The sequence below is a fragment of the Cryptomeria japonica genome, chromosome 7, assembly GCF_030272615.1.
Source record: "Cryptomeria japonica chromosome 7, Sugi_1.0, whole genome shotgun sequence".
Classification (NCBI taxonomy): domain Eukaryota; kingdom Viridiplantae; phylum Streptophyta; class Pinopsida; order Cupressales; family Cupressaceae; genus Cryptomeria; species Cryptomeria japonica.
Window position 1 is genome coordinate 262,948,250 of NC_081411.1, and position 17,246 is coordinate 262,965,495.

At 36.5% G+C, this 17,246-nt stretch overlaps 1 protein-coding gene across 3 annotated transcripts in view; it reads left to right on the plus strand.

The window, feature by feature from the left end:
* The first annotated feature begins 2,173 nt into the window (after positions 1-2,173).
* The window catches only part of LOC131030026 (glutamate receptor 3.2), a 37,563-nt gene continuing 22,490 nt past the window's right edge, over positions 2,174-17,246 (plus strand). Inside the window, exons 1-3 of one of the 3 annotated variants that reach the window (XM_059207943.1) lie at positions 2,175-2,414; positions 2,653-2,912; positions 3,014-4,281. In XM_059207943.1, coding sequence (XP_059063926.1) covers positions 2,678-2,912; positions 3,014-4,281 — 1,503 coding nt within the window. In that variant the 5' untranslated portion in view covers positions 2,175-2,414; positions 2,653-2,677. Of the gene's footprint in view, positions 2,913-3,013; positions 4,282-17,246 lie in introns of all 3 variants that reach the window. The other 2 variants (XM_059207944.1, XM_059207942.1) reach the window with 2 other exon arrangements.

The window sequence follows — 17,246 nt, forward strand, 5'->3', positions numbered from 1 at the left end:
TGTTACGGTTCATGAGGAGCTTCATCCTAAATGTGTTGAGCTCAATGATAAGGAGGACTATGAGGATGTGCTAGGGATGGCAAGGGAACATGCCATTGATACCTTTAGTATGTTTAAGTGGTTATTTCATGATTTGAAAGAGGTCAGACTTAATCAGAGGGTAGTGGGAAGCAAAATGGAGGTCATTCATGTGGGTAATATTCAAGGCAATTAGAAAGAGGCTGGGAAGTGGTTTGAGGAGGAGAAAAAATCAATGTTGGGGTGCATTCAAAGGGTTGGAGAAGGTATTGACCAAATGAAAAAAAGGGTTTGAGGATAAAATCTCCAAGGTGGAAGTTGGCTATGAGAAAATCCAAGTTACCCTTAAGACTATTATGTCTAGCAACCATAAGATTGTCAAGCAAACTGTTGATGCCATGAATGGAATGGTAAGCAACTTTGATAGAATGCAGGGGGACATAATTGTTGTTACCATTGGAGATGATATTGATGTGATCTAGGCTAATGAAGGACCCAGTAAGAGGATGTGAGGCAATACGAAAAAGAAAGTGGCCACTCAGAAGGAGGACTACAAAGAAATTAAGGTTGTAGCCGAAAAGATGAATAGAGAGAGAGAGAGAGAGAGAGAGAGAGAGAGAGAGAGAGAGAGAGAGAGAGAGAGAGAGAGAGAGATTATAATTTTTATTTTTTTTAATCATAAAGTATTTTTTTAATATAACAATATGTTATATTCGATTTTAAAATAAAATTTGAAATTATATTAAAAAATTAGATAATTGGTAAAAACTATTGATTACTTTTATTTATATTATTTATATGTTGTTTATTAATTAATTTTATACCTTTTTAACACATAATAATACATCTAAATCAAATTTAAAGACAAATTTTTAATTTATATAAAATATTATAGATAATCAAATGAAAAAAATACTGAATAACTTTTATTTATATTAAACTTTTTATTATAAAGTAATTTTTTATACATAATAATATATTAAAATAAATTTTAAAAAGAATTTTTTTATTTAAATAAAATAATAAGATAATTGTGTGTATATATTTCAATGATATATTAGTTTTAAAATTTAATCTTTAATTTAAAAAAAAATCTAACAATATTTAAAGGTTATATTAATTTGAATAACATTAAATAATAATTAAAAATTTAAAAGAAAGTACTATTAACATTCCTACTTAATTTTTTTTCTTTAAAACATTGAAAAAACAAGTTCAATAATAGTTTACATTAAAAACATGAAACTTGAGATGATAAAAAATTACATAATCAAAATAAAAAATGTTTTGCTTTTTTTAAGAAGTTTTGTTTTATTTTTAATTTATTAAACTTAATTTTACTTGAGACTTTTAATATAAAATTAAAAATTTTAGCTTTAAAAATTTTCATATAATTTATTCTTATTTTAAATATTTTAATTGAAGTACGATTTTAGTTTTAAAATTTTATTTATTTAAAAATTAAATTACATTTATATTTAATTTTATAATAATTTGCAAATGCAATCATATAAAGTTGGTCCCACAAAATCTTTTCCTATCTTCTCCTTAATTGTACCAGAATAGGAGATCATAGGAGATCTACAACACGATATGATATCTACCAGAAAGAGGATTTTGTTAGAAGTTACATCCCTCTCTTTCTTTCATCCCATCTCTTTGTTCTTTATATCTCATTCTAATTTTTTTATCTATCTACTTACCCACCCATCTCTCTATTTTTTTAATCTATCTACTTACCCACCCATCTCTCTTTATTGCAAACATAAAAAGAGCCTATTGGTAATGGAATCTCATTATCTTCCTCATTCAGAAGTTGTGTTTCAATTCTATTTCAATCTATGTATGTGCATGCATCATTAATTTCAAATTAATAGTCTACCATCTGACTTCATGTAGTGCACATATGTATGCCAAAAATAAACCATTTTTTTTCCTAATTGACTTTCCATACCTATTGGACATACCCAATGCATACTAAGATGCAATTGCTAGTATTTAATTATGTCTCTCGATATATGTAACTGGTAAGCATACACCTTGACCACCCATTCGCGATCTGCGATAAACGAGGGCGGCCTTGACCACCCATTCGCAATCTGGGATAAACGAGTGGCCGCATGGCGCGCCAATGCTTTTTTTCTATTGAAAAAACTTGCCAACTGCATTGAAGAAAATGCGGCGCGCCAATGCTGGTTTTATATTCTTTTATATATTAAAATGATTTCATCACGAATTTTCTTTTCATTGAGGAACACAAAGACGTGAGGAAAAGTCCCATCCTTCCAGATTTTATTTATAGCATCATTATTGGAGGAGTTGACTTTTAATATTAGAAGTTGATTTTATGACTTATATCATGTTACCAGTTCAGTCTTAAACTATGGCTTGGCCAGGTAAGTAGAGTGCTTGTTTGTTTTTAGTCGCAGAAATAACTTGGCAAACCCCTCTATTTAGATCCGGTTTTATCAACAAGGCTTGGCGTATGTGTAGCAGCGTAGTCATGGAGAAGAACCGTAATAACAAATGAGTTATATGGACAATTCCTTTCTTCAGCACTCTTGTCTGAATTCATATTTCAAATACAAAGGTATCATCGATTCTCTTGTGGTAAACAATGTTTCCTGCGTGTAGGAATTGTGATGTCTGGAGAAATGCTATGAGATCCCTGATTTTATTCCTCCTCCTCTTTGTGGAATTGTATGATGCAAGGCCTCCAGAGGTGAGGATTGGGGGAGTCTTTGATTTGCAAACCTATCAAGGGAAGCAATCAAATGTGGCCATACAATTGGCCATTCAAGATGTTAACAACAATCCCAATATTCTTAATGGGACCATTCTTCAGTTTGAGACTACAAAGATAGGAAGCTCTGCTCTCATAGATGCGGAGAATGGTAAAATTCTTTCATTCCTTCTGTTTTTGTTTTGTTTTGTGCTGTATTTTAACTCCCAGACTTGAGCATGTTCTAAAACCTAAATGAAATGGGTTTTACAGTGCTGAAAATGTTCAGAGAAAACGTGGTGTCTGTTGTAGCACCAATGACGCCACAAGTCTGCAACTTTGTGTCCTTGCTAGCTGAATCTGCGCAAGTGCTACTCATTACATTTGCTGGCAGTGATCCATCCATGTCCATCAAACATTCGGCATATTCAATTCAGATGATTGGCAGGGATGCGGTGCAAATGAAGGCAGTAGCTTCTTTGCTCAGCAAGTTTTATTGGAGAGAAGTAGTGGTCGTATTCCAAGATGATGAATTGGGTCTCAGCGGCCTGCTGGCCTTACACAATGCACTCACAGGAAGTGCTGCCAGTATAGTCCAAAAGTTTTCTTTTACTGTCAAGTCTTTCAATAACTCCTCGTGGAAAGAAATTCAGAAGAGACTAGAAGACGACAAGACTAGGAGTCGTGTGTTTATTTTACATACCAGTTATGAATTGGCCCAGAAAATATTTTTTGAGACAAAAGGATCAGGCATTATGAAGAGACAGGGTTGGGCTTGGATTGTAACAGAGTGGGTAGCGGGTTCTTTGGATACAGCAGATGATACAACTATGGATTCAATGCAAGGAGTCATTGGGGTTCGTACAAACATTACAGACACTCCACGCTTCGAGAATATCAGCAGGAGATGGAAGGGGAAATTCATGAGGTTGTATCCAAATGTAACTCACTCTGAAAATATTGGCGCAGTTGGAACCTATGCTTATGATTCTGTCTGGGTGATTGCGAAAGCTATTGAGGATCTGTTCAGAGACAACAAACTTACTGAATTGGAATTTAAGTCTTCTGGGAGATCTTCGACAGATGCCTATGTTTTTCAGGAAGGAAGTGCCCTGTTTCAGAAAGCAGTTAACAGCAGTTTCGAGGGAATCAGTGGGAACATAACATTCAGCAAAAGTGGGCTTCTTGAAATTCATTCATATGACATCGTTAATGTAGTCCATAGGGAAATCAAAGTCGTCGGATCGTGGATGAAGGAAGAGCTCAAATTGAAAGAAGGGGTAGAGATTATGTGGCCAGATGGATCTGCAACACCACCTTCTGGTTTCAGAAAGTTTATAGTGGGGGTACCCCCAAATGTTGTGTTTCCTGGATTTATAAACATTAAAAACAATAACACAAAGTTTGAAGGGTTCTGCATAGATGTATTTAAGAGAGCTGTGGAAAAGCTTCATTGTCGGTTTGACTATGAATTTCGGGTTTCTGAGAAGACTGATAAATATCCAGACTATGATGACCTCGTCGACCAGGTTGCAAATAAGGTACCGCACCGTTTTCTCTCCGATTTATACTTCTTTTGAATTCCCATTTGTGTTTAGATAAAAAGATGGAATATGCTTGTGCTTTTTCATACGACCTGCACAAGATTTAAAGACTTGACACACCGCTTCTGGAAGTAGAGCCTTCTTTATTGATTAATTTTGTTTATTCAACGAAATGCCTTGTCCTAATTTTGAAATTATAAATTCAACTTTCTTTTAATCAAGTTATTTTAGTTTCCTTAGAAGATTTTCCTTGGCCGCCACCAGAATAATCTTCTTTGCTACTGGACAAGAATAAAAAGTTGTCTCCTTTGCGTAATTTGCAAGATGCCTGATAAGTTGTTTTGACATTTTCAGTAGGCCTTAAGTGAGTTCAAAGAAATTCATTTTAACATCATATATTCAAATGATGCATAGCCAAATCCACCGGCCAAACAACATATATTCATTTGTTTATTTTACATACCAACAACATTGACCACCGGCCAAACACAACCTGCTAAGAGAATACTTGTCACTTTTCTATTCTGCATCTGCATTGCATGCATCATCCTCATTATTATTTTGTCTGGGGATGCATGTCATTCCTGGATCCATAACTTCTGCTCACTGCTTATTTGGTATACTACATTAATGCAGCAACGTTGTAATAATGACCATAAGACAGCCTCATACACTATCAAACTAAGGTTTGTTTTGCATCTGGAATTTGTGTATCTCTTTTTTGTATATATATTCTTCTATCTGTGAGCAATAGGGCAGGTCAACATGTTTTGGGGATTTAGGGGCACTTGGAAACATAGTTGAAAAACTTGTCCATTACTCGTGATCCAAATTGCCAAGTGGGGTAATAACCCAAAAAATCGCCAACAAGTTTCTGTAAGACTTGCAGCAATTTTAGTTGATAACTTGTCTGTTTCTTGCCTGCAATTAAAAAATCTGATTCTTTCTTCATTTTCACATGTGATAGACAACTTATGGCACACAGCTAAACGGGGATTAGCAATGATAGTTTCTATGGTTTCAAAGGCTTTAACTTGGGCTTGGTGGTGGGGGCTCCACCCCTTGACCCTTCCCTAGATTGCAACAAGAAGTGCACCAGTACATTGCACAGCCCCTGGACCCTGTGAAGGGCGCAGCCCCTCAACCACCACAAGGGGTGCTGCCCCTTGGCCCCATTGGGGTCATTCCCCCAAACCTATTGGGGTTTCCACTCCCAAATCCTCATTAGTTATTGGATCTCTTGTTAGATAAGAAACTTCATTTAAATGTGGGAGTGACAAAGAATTGCGATATAACTCTCCAGTGTGCTAACTTAGACTTTATTATCATACAACTTGCCAAAAATGTCTTTAGATGAGGCAACTTCTACGTATGACATGGCTGGTGGAAGTGGCATTGTAACTCATTCTGAGGTTGAACTAGTTTTTGGGTCTACAATATGTGTTAAAACTCTAATTTTGATTTGTATATGATGGAAATCAATAATATGCTTCACAAATTTAGTAATATGTGTGTTCCTGAAGAATATTTCTTTAAAATTATGTATTTTAAAATGCTCAATAAAATTGCCAAGTCACAAGTTTTAAAATTTTTTGAGCTTGCCAAGTTATTGCCAGTCCAAGTTTTTCAACTATGCCTGGAAATATCAAAATAGTGGTAGATTTTTTGTATAGGAAATTTAATTATTTGAGAATTTTGGGAGCATTCGAGCCTCCTATAGCGCCATGTTCTCTAACATTTATGTAATTTTGTTTCTAGTAGTGTGGATAATTGCAATAAGACTATTGGATAAGGGAAAAGGCAGTATGTTGGAGATAAAAGATAGGATACGTAATGTCCCATTTTCACTTAACTTGTGTTTGGGTAAGAAAGGGTCAATCCCTATCTTCAGCGAGCTAAGCTAAGGCCTAAATACTGTTTGTCATCATTCCTCAAATAGTTGCTGATACGTTAGAAGTGGCAAAGGTCTCAAAATTCTAATTGTGGAATTTTCTAGTCTTGTCTCTAAGTGTTTGCAAGTTGTTGGACTTTCAGAGTTCGTCATCTTGGCATGCATTTTTTTTCTAAGCCTAACTTCTCCTTGGTTCCTGCTGGACTTTTGGACTTTACCATATCGGCATACCTTTCCACCCAACTCTACTTCTCCTCTATTCTTGTTAGAATATTGGACTTATCCATCTTTAGCATCCCTTTCCCTTCACCCCCACTCCTTTCCTTTGCCTTGTCAAAAAGTCGAACTTCCTCTTATCAGTATGACTTATCCTCAATCCCCAACAAGTGGGAGAGATTATCATGAAAGACACTTGGAGAGGAGGATATCAAACACATGAAGGGGACTTTCACATACCAATAGGACGGAGATAACAACTTTCCAATAAGTTTGTTGCAACCATTTCTTACTCCCCATCAAAATTGAAATAATATGTTCGTAGGATTCATCTCAAGTCTTTCCAAGGTGATAAAATTAATTCATAGCAAGGTGATTGGACTCCATGAGCCACATAAAAATATTGTCCATGACAAAGGTAGTAGGATGGTCAACTACTCTTAGTAATAATTATTTCATGTGACAAATGTAATACTCATCTACTAGCATAATTTATTAGCTGCTAGTAGTTAGACAAACAAAAAAGGTGAATATGTTGGTAGGCAGACTTTGGCATGAAGATGTTTTAAAACAAAATTCAATAAGGGTTTATCTAGTTTCATCTGGAATAGTGTGGTCACATCCCCCTAGCATCCACATTTTGGCATGTTTTCATTCATAGCATTATGTGTCTATGCAGCACTAACTCTCATTGATTTAGTGGTTACAAATAGAAGAGTGCTACTCATGTGGATAACAAGTGCCATCATCATCACAAGGCTGGAAAGATCAAGTAGTGCAATCACGAAATATCTAGTTTGTTGGAGGAGGTTACCTTCAAATGCTGCTACTAATGAAGAATCAATTGTCTTGGAGCATCTTGAAGTTGAATTGCTTGAGAATAACAATTTTAGGAAGGGTAGACTTGTAACATCCCCTTTTCAATCAGTTTTTGTTTGTAGAACAAAGGGCCAATCCCTATCTTCAATGGCCTAAGCGAAGGCCTAAGTATTGTTCATCATCATCCTCCAAATGCCTACCAATATGTTAGAAGCAACAAAGGTCTCAAAAATTCTTAGAGTGGCGGTGCGTTTGATCAAATCTCTAAGTGTTTGTAGGTTGTCAAACTTTCAAAGTTTGTCCTCCTAGCATGCCTTCACATCTAAGTTCAACCTTTCCTTGGTTCTCACCAAACTTTTGTACTTTACCATACCAGCATATCTTTCCACTCCACTCCACTTCTCTATTCCTGTCATATTATTAGACTAGTCTATCCTAGCATCCCTTTTCCCTGACCCCCACTCCATTCATTGCCTTGTTAGAGAGTCAAACTTCCTCATATCGTTATGCCTCATCTTTGACCCCCCAACAAGTGATAAGAGTCACATGGTACCCCCGACCCCCGAACTTCAATATTCCCACCTTTATACACTCTTCACCTTACCAACCCCTTGCACGATTGAGAGAAACATTAATGACCAATTTGACCATGCAACTTCTCCAAAAGGGATTCTCCTTCCCAAAAAAATTATTCAAAATTAAGGGAACAAATTTATGTGTATTTCCAACTTGGCAGATTATAATGGCCATATTTCATTAATGCAGTGGTTGAGGTTTGATCACAATTTCAGAGGTTTTTGTGGGCTCTACTTTTCCCTAAACACACAAATCAAAGGATGCCATTAATTTTGATGACATCAATGGCTAGTGATGGCCAATCTTTTCCCCAAACCATTTGAATCTACCAAAGGAAATATATTACTAGATTTTTGTTATCCAAGTATTGAGGATTATTCTCCAAACCGAAACCCTAGCCAACATTGTTACGAGCACCATTGTTTGAATCGTCAGATCTAAGGATGAAAACCCTCAAATTTTCAAAAAACTAGAGGACCTTGGGTTTCCTAAGCACAAGGATGAAAACTCTTTTACCTTGTAGGACAACCTTAGCTGGAGGTTGCACATGAGCTTCACAGTCATGGATCTTTAGCTATGTCGAGCTGCACAACATTTCAATTATCATGGGAGCAAGAATTCTATTGTTAGTTTGTTATAACTATTGTTGCAGTGTTATAATGTATTTTAGAACACTTAATATAGGAAATGCCGTGCATCTTTGTGAATCCAATTTATAATCTGGATCGTAATGTTATTATGTAATGTTAAGGGAAATTTCTAGTCTGTGATAGATTCAAGTCAAATGTAAACTAAGCCACATTGGGTTGAAAATAATTAAATCACAAGTTTTTTCCCTTAAAATAACTATTAGGATTATTACAATTGTATCAAAGCACTATTAAAATTTGTATATTTGAAGCTTATTTGCCAAAAATATCCACTAGGGATATTATAGGATAATTATAGAAAAAAAGAGACATCCCTTCTTCATGAGTAGAGCTCTGCTGATTTGTGAAGCCCATTTATTATGATCCTATGTTACCCCAAGTTTCCAGGATGGGGACGGCAAGGGACGGCGGGATGAGTTTCCAGGATGACCAATTTTTTTGCCAATTTTGGGGACGGCAAAGGGGACGGCTATATAAAATACAGGGAAAACTTAAAATATACAGGGAATTTTTAAGCGTTCATATGAAAAATAGATAAAGCATGTATATATACATTATATTCATATGAAAACATGGATAAAGTAGGTATATGTACATTATAGAACCTTAACATACCACATTCGTGTTCAAAATTCATTGTCAATACTCAATATGCATTCATAATTCAGAGTTCATTGTCAATACTCAATATGCATTCATAATTGAAAATACATTGTCAATATGCCAACACCTGTTTGCATGTAGTTCATTGTTTCTTTCTGGTTGGAGGATATTTTGATAGTCTTCCATTTCTATTATGACCTACAACTGCTTCTTTATGCACTACTAAGTTTTGGGTGTTTGTGAAATTCTATACCAAGCTGTTATTCATATTTCTGAGTGCTTTTGGCTATGATTCAAACTTGTTTACTTTTCATAATTGTGATAAGTCCAATATTGCAGGCTTGCGGCCACTTTTTTTACCCGCTACCAAGTTCTAAGTGTTTGTGAAGTTTATTACCAGGGCACTGCTCACTACTTCTAAGTGCTTTTGGAAGTGATTCAGACATGTTTACCCATCATATTAGTGAAAATCCAGTTTTACAGACCTATAATAAATAAATAAATGTTTTTGTTAAGCATTTGAGTCTTTTATTTTTTTTAATGTGCTAGGAAAATGGGGATGACTGGTCGTCCCTGGGATGGTTGGGGGATGGGGGGACGTCCCCTTTGAGAATCACTGCCATCCCCAAGTTTTCAAGATATTTCCCACAAATTTTGGAATTTTGGAGATGGGGTGGGGATGTCCCCTAGCTGTCCCCGAAACATCCCCGGTACGGGGGCGGGGGATTTTAGCCCGGGAACGCATCCCTGGGTTACATAACTATGATCTGATCAGGAATGAAAATAGTATTTCTCTTTATTGACACTCGCTCTAAACTTCCAACCAAGAGAGCAGAACTTAATGTTTTATAGTCTTCTATTAACTTGCTGGTGTATTCTTTGTCACTGGAAATTTCCTTTTTTTGGTTGAGAGATCCCAAGCTTTCTTTTGCAATCCATATATGCAATTGAATTTTGTAATGTCCCGTATTTGTGAATGCCCTAATTTAGCCCTAAATCACAATTTCCAAGTGAACAAGAGTAGGGTTAGAGATATATTTCACCTGATTGACACCTTGCAAACATGTTAGAAACCATTTACAACCATAATCCATATATTAGATCCTTCGTAGTTAGGAATCATAAAAGCATATATTAGAAACATAAACTTAATCACAAGATATCTTAAATCTGTTTGAGAAAGCTCAACCATAGGAGAGCTAGGATCAAGTGACTCGATAGGATGCTCTAGAGATCTTCTACCCTATGCCCAAGAGCAGATATACCATCCCTCTTGGCTTCATGTGGCCCATGCCATCCATATGAGTTGGTGTACCTAGTGAGGTTTCCTATAACCGTTCCCTTCTTGTCATCCATCTCCCACTTCCTAAAATTGTACTTCTTGGTGTATTAATTGTAATGTCCCCACTTTGAAGTAGAATTTAATAATAAATAATAATATAAAATTAAAAAACAAAAGAATAAAAATAAAACTTAAATTAAATTATAAAAGAATATAATTAAAATTTAATTAAGTTAATGAATGATCAAAAGACATGGAAGGTAAAGTTGTGACTCCCTCAATCATGAGATATAAAAGGGAGAAGAGAACCTCATTTGAAAAGGGGGGATAATTTGGGAATCAGAAGCGCAGATTTGATTTAAATAAGAAGTGCAGATCTGATTGTGAAAGGTTGTGTCCCTTTCAAAGGGCAGAAATAATGAAGAGTTGCACTCTTTCAAAGGGTGCTAATGGTAAAAGGGTGTGTCTCTTGCCAAAGGGCATACGTGATGAAGAGGTGTGACCTCTCCCTCACATTGAGCAATATAAAGGAAAGGAATTAAAAGCCTCCAGAAACATCACCATGGATCAAATCAGATCAGAACTATTATTAAGTTACAGGCAATAACATCCTTGTTCTTGGTGGTATGCATGGGGATGCGCTTAATATATGAAGCCTGATAATGTTCTTATGCAGATTTAATAGTAATATTAATATAGACTGCAATATGTATGACAGTCATTCTTAATTTCATATACATTCATAATACATTAGAAGTTAGTGTATTCATAGCCCAATTACTTAATCTTTCCTATTGCCCCACATGGAGGATTGGATGTGGAATTGTTAGGGAAAGGCAATATTAATACCTCGCAAGGTAGATAAGAGTTGTGGTGGAATGGGCATGTGCTACATCATACAAAGGCAATGCATAAGGCCTATGGTGGAATGGGCATATGTTACATCATACAAAGGCACTACTTGTGGAGGATGGTTTTTTGGCGCCCTAACAAAGATACTTCCCAATCTCCGCTAAGATTGATCATTAGGATTGATTAGACCTAGCTATGTTGATTATCCGTTTTATGATGTATGCTAATTGTTCCCTAGAGCTAACAAATGCATAATAAAATATAATAGGTATGATGAGATTTGTTAATTGTTAAATTATTGGAAAATAGACTATCTCCTAATAAGGGACATTACAATTGGTATCAAACCTTTGATCCTACCATCTTGCAGGGTAAACATGAATCAATGAATGGTTCTAGTCAATAAGGAATCTAACAATACATGTATCTGCATGTACGCTCTGTGTTTGCATATAACCATGTGTATGCTCCATGTTTGGTTCATACTTGATATGTTTCCAACATGTTTATGTAAATTTTGTGCCCTAGATCAGTAATCAGATTTATGTCTTTTAATTATGCCCTAGTTTGTTAATCAGATTTGTAACATTTTAGTAAACCATAATTCAGTAAACTCAGAAATGAAACAAGTAAACAAGAGACAAACACAAATACCCTGGGAAAACCTCCAAGGAGGAAAAACCCAGCATTAAAGACCCACAGGCAGATTATATATTCTCTCTTAATATCACAAATACAATACTTAGCTTCCTTTTCAGATTTGATCCCTTTTGTATGACAGATCTGCACTTCTAAGCACTTCAAGTCTACACCAGAAAAGGCCTATGTCCTCTTGGACAAGTTCGCACAACCCTTGACAAGTTCAACAATCCTTGGGTAAATTCACACCTTTTACTTGCAGAGCTAGTTCACTGATGCCATGAATGAATGAATTGTATTTGCAAGATGACTTTATTTATATGAGTCCTTAGCCTTTAATTCAATCCAAGTCGGCCTCCCTCTTTTGGCGCCAATTTATTTATTGTGGCGTGGAGTATTTAGGGTGGCATGGAGGTATAGGGTTGGGCTCAACTTGGGGGCACGTTACCCCTTTAGGATAGGAACCAATCCTATATGGGTTTGGATGTTGCCTTAAGGCAATCCGAACCCATCTTTACCTAGTTACAAACAACAGTTTATTCTATGTATGTTTCCAAAGCCATTGCCTATTGGAAGTGATTTTGAACACTCCATGATCATTGGTTGAGGACAAGTTATCTTGTAATCTTGGGTGGGCCGGATTGTAATGTCCTCACTTTGAAATAGAATTTAATAATAAATAGTAATCTAGGTTGCCGGTTTGGGTTTGAAGAACCGGTACGCCGGTATGGCAAAATTTGGAAAAGGGGTTTGGGTTCGTTTGGGTTCCTTAGTACAAAAACAATATAAAAATTATATATATGCTGAGATATAAAGCAAAGGAATCAAAAGCATCCAGTGACATCACCATGGATCAGATCAGATCAGAATTGTTATTAAGTTACAGGCAATAACATCCTTGTTCTTGGTGATATTCATGGGGATGTGCTTAATATATGAAGGCTGATAATGTTCTTATACAAAATTCAATAGTAATATTAATATAGACTCCAATATGTATGAAAATCATACTTAATTTCATATACATTCATAATACATTAGAAGTTAGTGTATTCATAAACCAATTACTTAATCTTTCCTATTGCCTTGCATAGAGGATTGGATGTGGAATTATTAGGGAAAAGCGGTATTAATACCTCACAAGGTAGATAAGACCTGTAGTGGAATGGGCATGTGCTACATCATACAAATGCAATGGATAAGACTTAAGGTGGAATGGGCATATGTTACATCATACAAAGGCACTACTTGTGGAGGATGGTTTTCTAGTGCCCTAACAAATATACTTCCCAATCTCCGCTAATATTGATCATTAGGATTGATTAGGGATTAGACCTGGCTATGTTGATTATCCCTTGTATGGTGTATGCTAATTGTTTCCTAGAGGTAACAAATGCATAGAAAAATATAATAAGTGTGATGAGATGTGTTTAATTATTGGAAAATAGGCTATAGAAAAATATAATAAGTGTGATGAGATGTGTTTAATTATTGGAAAATAGGCTATCTCCTAATAAGGGTCATTACAATGTGGTGTCATTTTCTGATTGGCTTGGGGTGGCTTCCCTCCCACTTCCTTGGTGAGACCTAAGATAATTCATGGTAGTATTTATATTTTTTAAGACTTTGGCTGTTTGCTCCATGGAGGCCCTAAATTTGTGTTCCATTTGCTCACTCCTTGTGTGGTCTTGGTTGTGGTTGTTGTTTGTGGCAGTTTTCTTCTTCTCTCTCTCTAGACTCTAGAGCTCTATGGCTAAGCATCAACTATTCTTTGTCCCTCAAGGTGGCATAATCATGCTCAGATACCAAATGTAATGTCCTCTATTTGTGAATGCCCTAATTTAGCCCTAAATCACAATTTCCAAGTGAACAAGAGTAGGGTTGTGTTGTGATGTTTTCACACATCGCCCCATTGCAAATGGGGACCCTTGCTTTTTTTTGCTTTTTAGGGTTTGTTTTCTAGGTCTTTTAGGGTTTTGTTAGTTAGCCTTTGCATTTTGAGCATCGCCAAGGGGATCACATGGATAGCAAGTCCGGCTTGAGTGATGTCTTGATCCTGAAATTTGGCTAAGTCTGGAATGTCCTAAAATTTGGCTAAGTCTGTCCTGATCCTGAAATTTGACTAAGTCTGGAAACTGAAAAACCTCCAAAAACTAGATTTTGCTAAATAACTCCTGGAGGTTTGAAACCACTCTCAAACATCCTGAAAGTATATATGGAATATAACTTAAAGTATAAGTTATACTTAAAATGTTATATTCCATAAAAATTATCCTGATAGAGAGTTCAAAAAGTCAAAAAGCGCTCCTGTCCTTCACTAAGGGTCCAAAGCGAAAAGCGCTCCTGTCCCTCTCCAGGGGTCCAAGGCGAAGCGCTCCTGTCCCTCACTAAGGGACCAGGGCGAAAGGGCTTATTTGAGTCATCCCTGGCCTTGTTTGGTCAAATTGAGATATCAAAGGCATGGTGGAGGACAAAATGAGCATGATAGAGCATCCAGACTTGATCAAAGACAATGAAATGATGGAGTATTTGTCTAGAAAGGTAAAAGCGCTCCTGTCCCTCACCAAGGGACCAGAGCGATTTTCTTTATATATACACATTTTAGACCTTTCTTAGACTTGAACTCTTATTCATGGCGTGTAACAAGATGATATCTTCCTTAGCCAAGACATTTCATGGTGAAAAGTGAAGCATTCCGGCCTAGAAGACAAAATTCGCTCCTGTCCCTCACTGAAGGACCGGAGCTTGAATTTCAAATTTGCACTGTTCTTGCAGGATCAAGACAATTTTATGATTTGAAGAAACCAAGGAAAACATGATTTATCCATTGAATATAATTTGGAAGGCTAACAAAGGACGAATAAGCTTGGATTTGCAAAATCGCTCCTGTCCCTCTCCAAGGGACTAGGGCGAAAAACCTAATATCCAGTCCTTCTCGCCAAGTTTGGACAAATCTAAGCCAAGGCGCGAATTTGAAATGATGTTTAAAATGCCTTGAGGTGGAATTGAGATGCGAAAGTTGCAAATTTTGACGACAATTGGCCAAAGTGCTCTCGTCCCTCACCAAGGGACCAGGGCGCAATTTCCAAATATGCCCATTTACCTAACATTTTGAAATGCTATTTTTGTTTCCAGGACTCAAGGAGGAATGGGGAATGATATTCTACGCCTTGAGGGTAATTTGAGGTTGATATGATCAAGAATTTGCGCAATGGACTCAAAAGTGCTCCTGTCCCTCACTGAAGGACCAGGGCGATTTTTATAAAATCAACAATTTCCCTCCGAGATTATGCTAAGGCAAAGTTGAGCAAGATAGGAAATGGCTTTTAAAACATGGTGAACAAGGATTTGCCTCCAAAATTTGATAATCCTAGGCTAAATTGCAAAAAGTGCTCCTGTCCCTCACTGAAGGACCAGGGCGAAAATCTCTAGAACATCAATTTTGCCTTGCAAAAAACGAGTTGGACATGCATTGAAGGGACGAAAGGGATCATTGCTAGCCCCACAACGTGAATTGGCAATTAAAAAATGAAGGATTGAGGACAAAAGTGAAAAAGTGCTCCTGTCCCTCTCCAAGGGACCAGGGCGAAAATGTCCTAAGGCACGTTCCTTCCAAAGGTCAAGTGAAATTAAACTCAAGACTCCAAATTAAAAATGCCATTTTAAAATGCCTAGATGAAGTTTTGAACGTAAAAGGTGAGGAATGCAAGGTTTAAAATGCAAAAGCGCTCCTGTCCCTCACTGAAGGTCTAGGGCGAAGTTGATGATATCCTTCATTTTTTACATTGTTTGAGCATTGATATTCTTAAAATTCACCAAAATTTGCTAACTTTGGAATATTTGAAAAAATTAATTAAATTGGCATTTAATAAATTAATTTTGGGCCTCAAAAAATCGAATTTCTATTATATAGGCATTTAAAATTAATTTTTTGTGAAATTAAAATTAAAATGTGGAGCACACAAGGCATTATTTTGCCTTTATTTGCTAGGTCGGCCTACTCCTTTTGAGGTTTTATTTATTATTTCACCTTTTATTTGCCAAGTCAGCCTCATGGGTAAGTGGAAGGTGAGCGCTCTATATATTGGAGGTGTTTTTTCACAATTCAAATCATTCAATCATTCCTTTAAGTGCGAAATTGGAGAGCAAAGGAGAAGTGCGAAAGCTGGCCTATTTGGAGCGAATTTTCCTCAAGTGTTGGAGACTTAAGGTGGTGGAGTTGATGCTTGTGAAGACTAAAGGAGGCGCATTTTGCTAAAGGGAGTCTTGATCTACATTTTGCCTAGCAAATTCACCCTATTTTTGCATCATTTCTTAGAGTTTAATACTCAAGAGGAGGTATGGAAAAATCACCTAAACACCATTGTTGAAGATTTGAATTTTGAACTTTTTGAAAATTCTAAGTTTGGCATAGTTAATTAGGAAATGATAACTCAAGATTTATCATGAAGTTTCCTAATTAAAATCTTAAATCTTCCTTTTAAGTTTAATTTCTACACTTCAAGATATATTATTAATTGTGAAATGTTGTGTAGGTATCAAGATGGCGACTCCCAAGCTCAAAGGATCTACAAGTTGGAAGGCTCTCCTCAAGGAAAATCAAGCCAGATCAAGGACGGTCTCCTCCAAGAAGATCAAGCAAGGGCAAGGGCGACCTCCTCCAGTCTAGCATCGACAAGGATGGCTTTCTTCGATCAAACATCATCAGGATAGGGGCGACCTCTTCCAATCCAGCATTCCAAGGCGAGGTACATCATCATCCTGCAAATCAAGGACACAAGAAGTCAAAGCAAAGGGTTCGTTGAAGAAGCAGATAGTTCCATAAGAATTAATTAAGGCTAACTTCTCAACGTTACCAAATTAAGTATCAACCACGTGTCAAATGAGGTGGCATCCTAGTCATCACTTCTCCAATTAGATTGGTCCACCTCAGCATGTCCAGATTCAATGTACCTAACTCATGGGAGGTGGCACAAACTTCGATTTACCTACCTCGGCTATTCATTGGTGGAATTTTCCAGAGAGGACATGTGTCCAAGCAATACAATTTTATCATTGGTCAAGCATTAAATGTTATGTAATGGGTGTAACAAACCCTAATTAGGGTTTTTATTATTGAATCTTGGCCATTGATCTCAAATTGATCTGAGCCATCGAATTGTATTAAGGGCACTATATAAGCCTCGACTTTTCATTTGTAAAGGCAATAGGAAGCAATTAGGGAGAGAGTTGGAAGCAATTAGAAAGGAGTTAGTGAATAGAGAGTAGTTAGCTAGTTGATAGAATAGCAATTAGAGTAGAGTAGAGAGAGAAGGCAAAGATTGTTGCCAAGATGTTGTTGTAAGAGACTTGTAAAACTTCATTGAAGAAATGGTGAAATTTATGGGTCGATTCGAAAATTTGCATGGTCTTTATACTTCTCATATTTGATTTC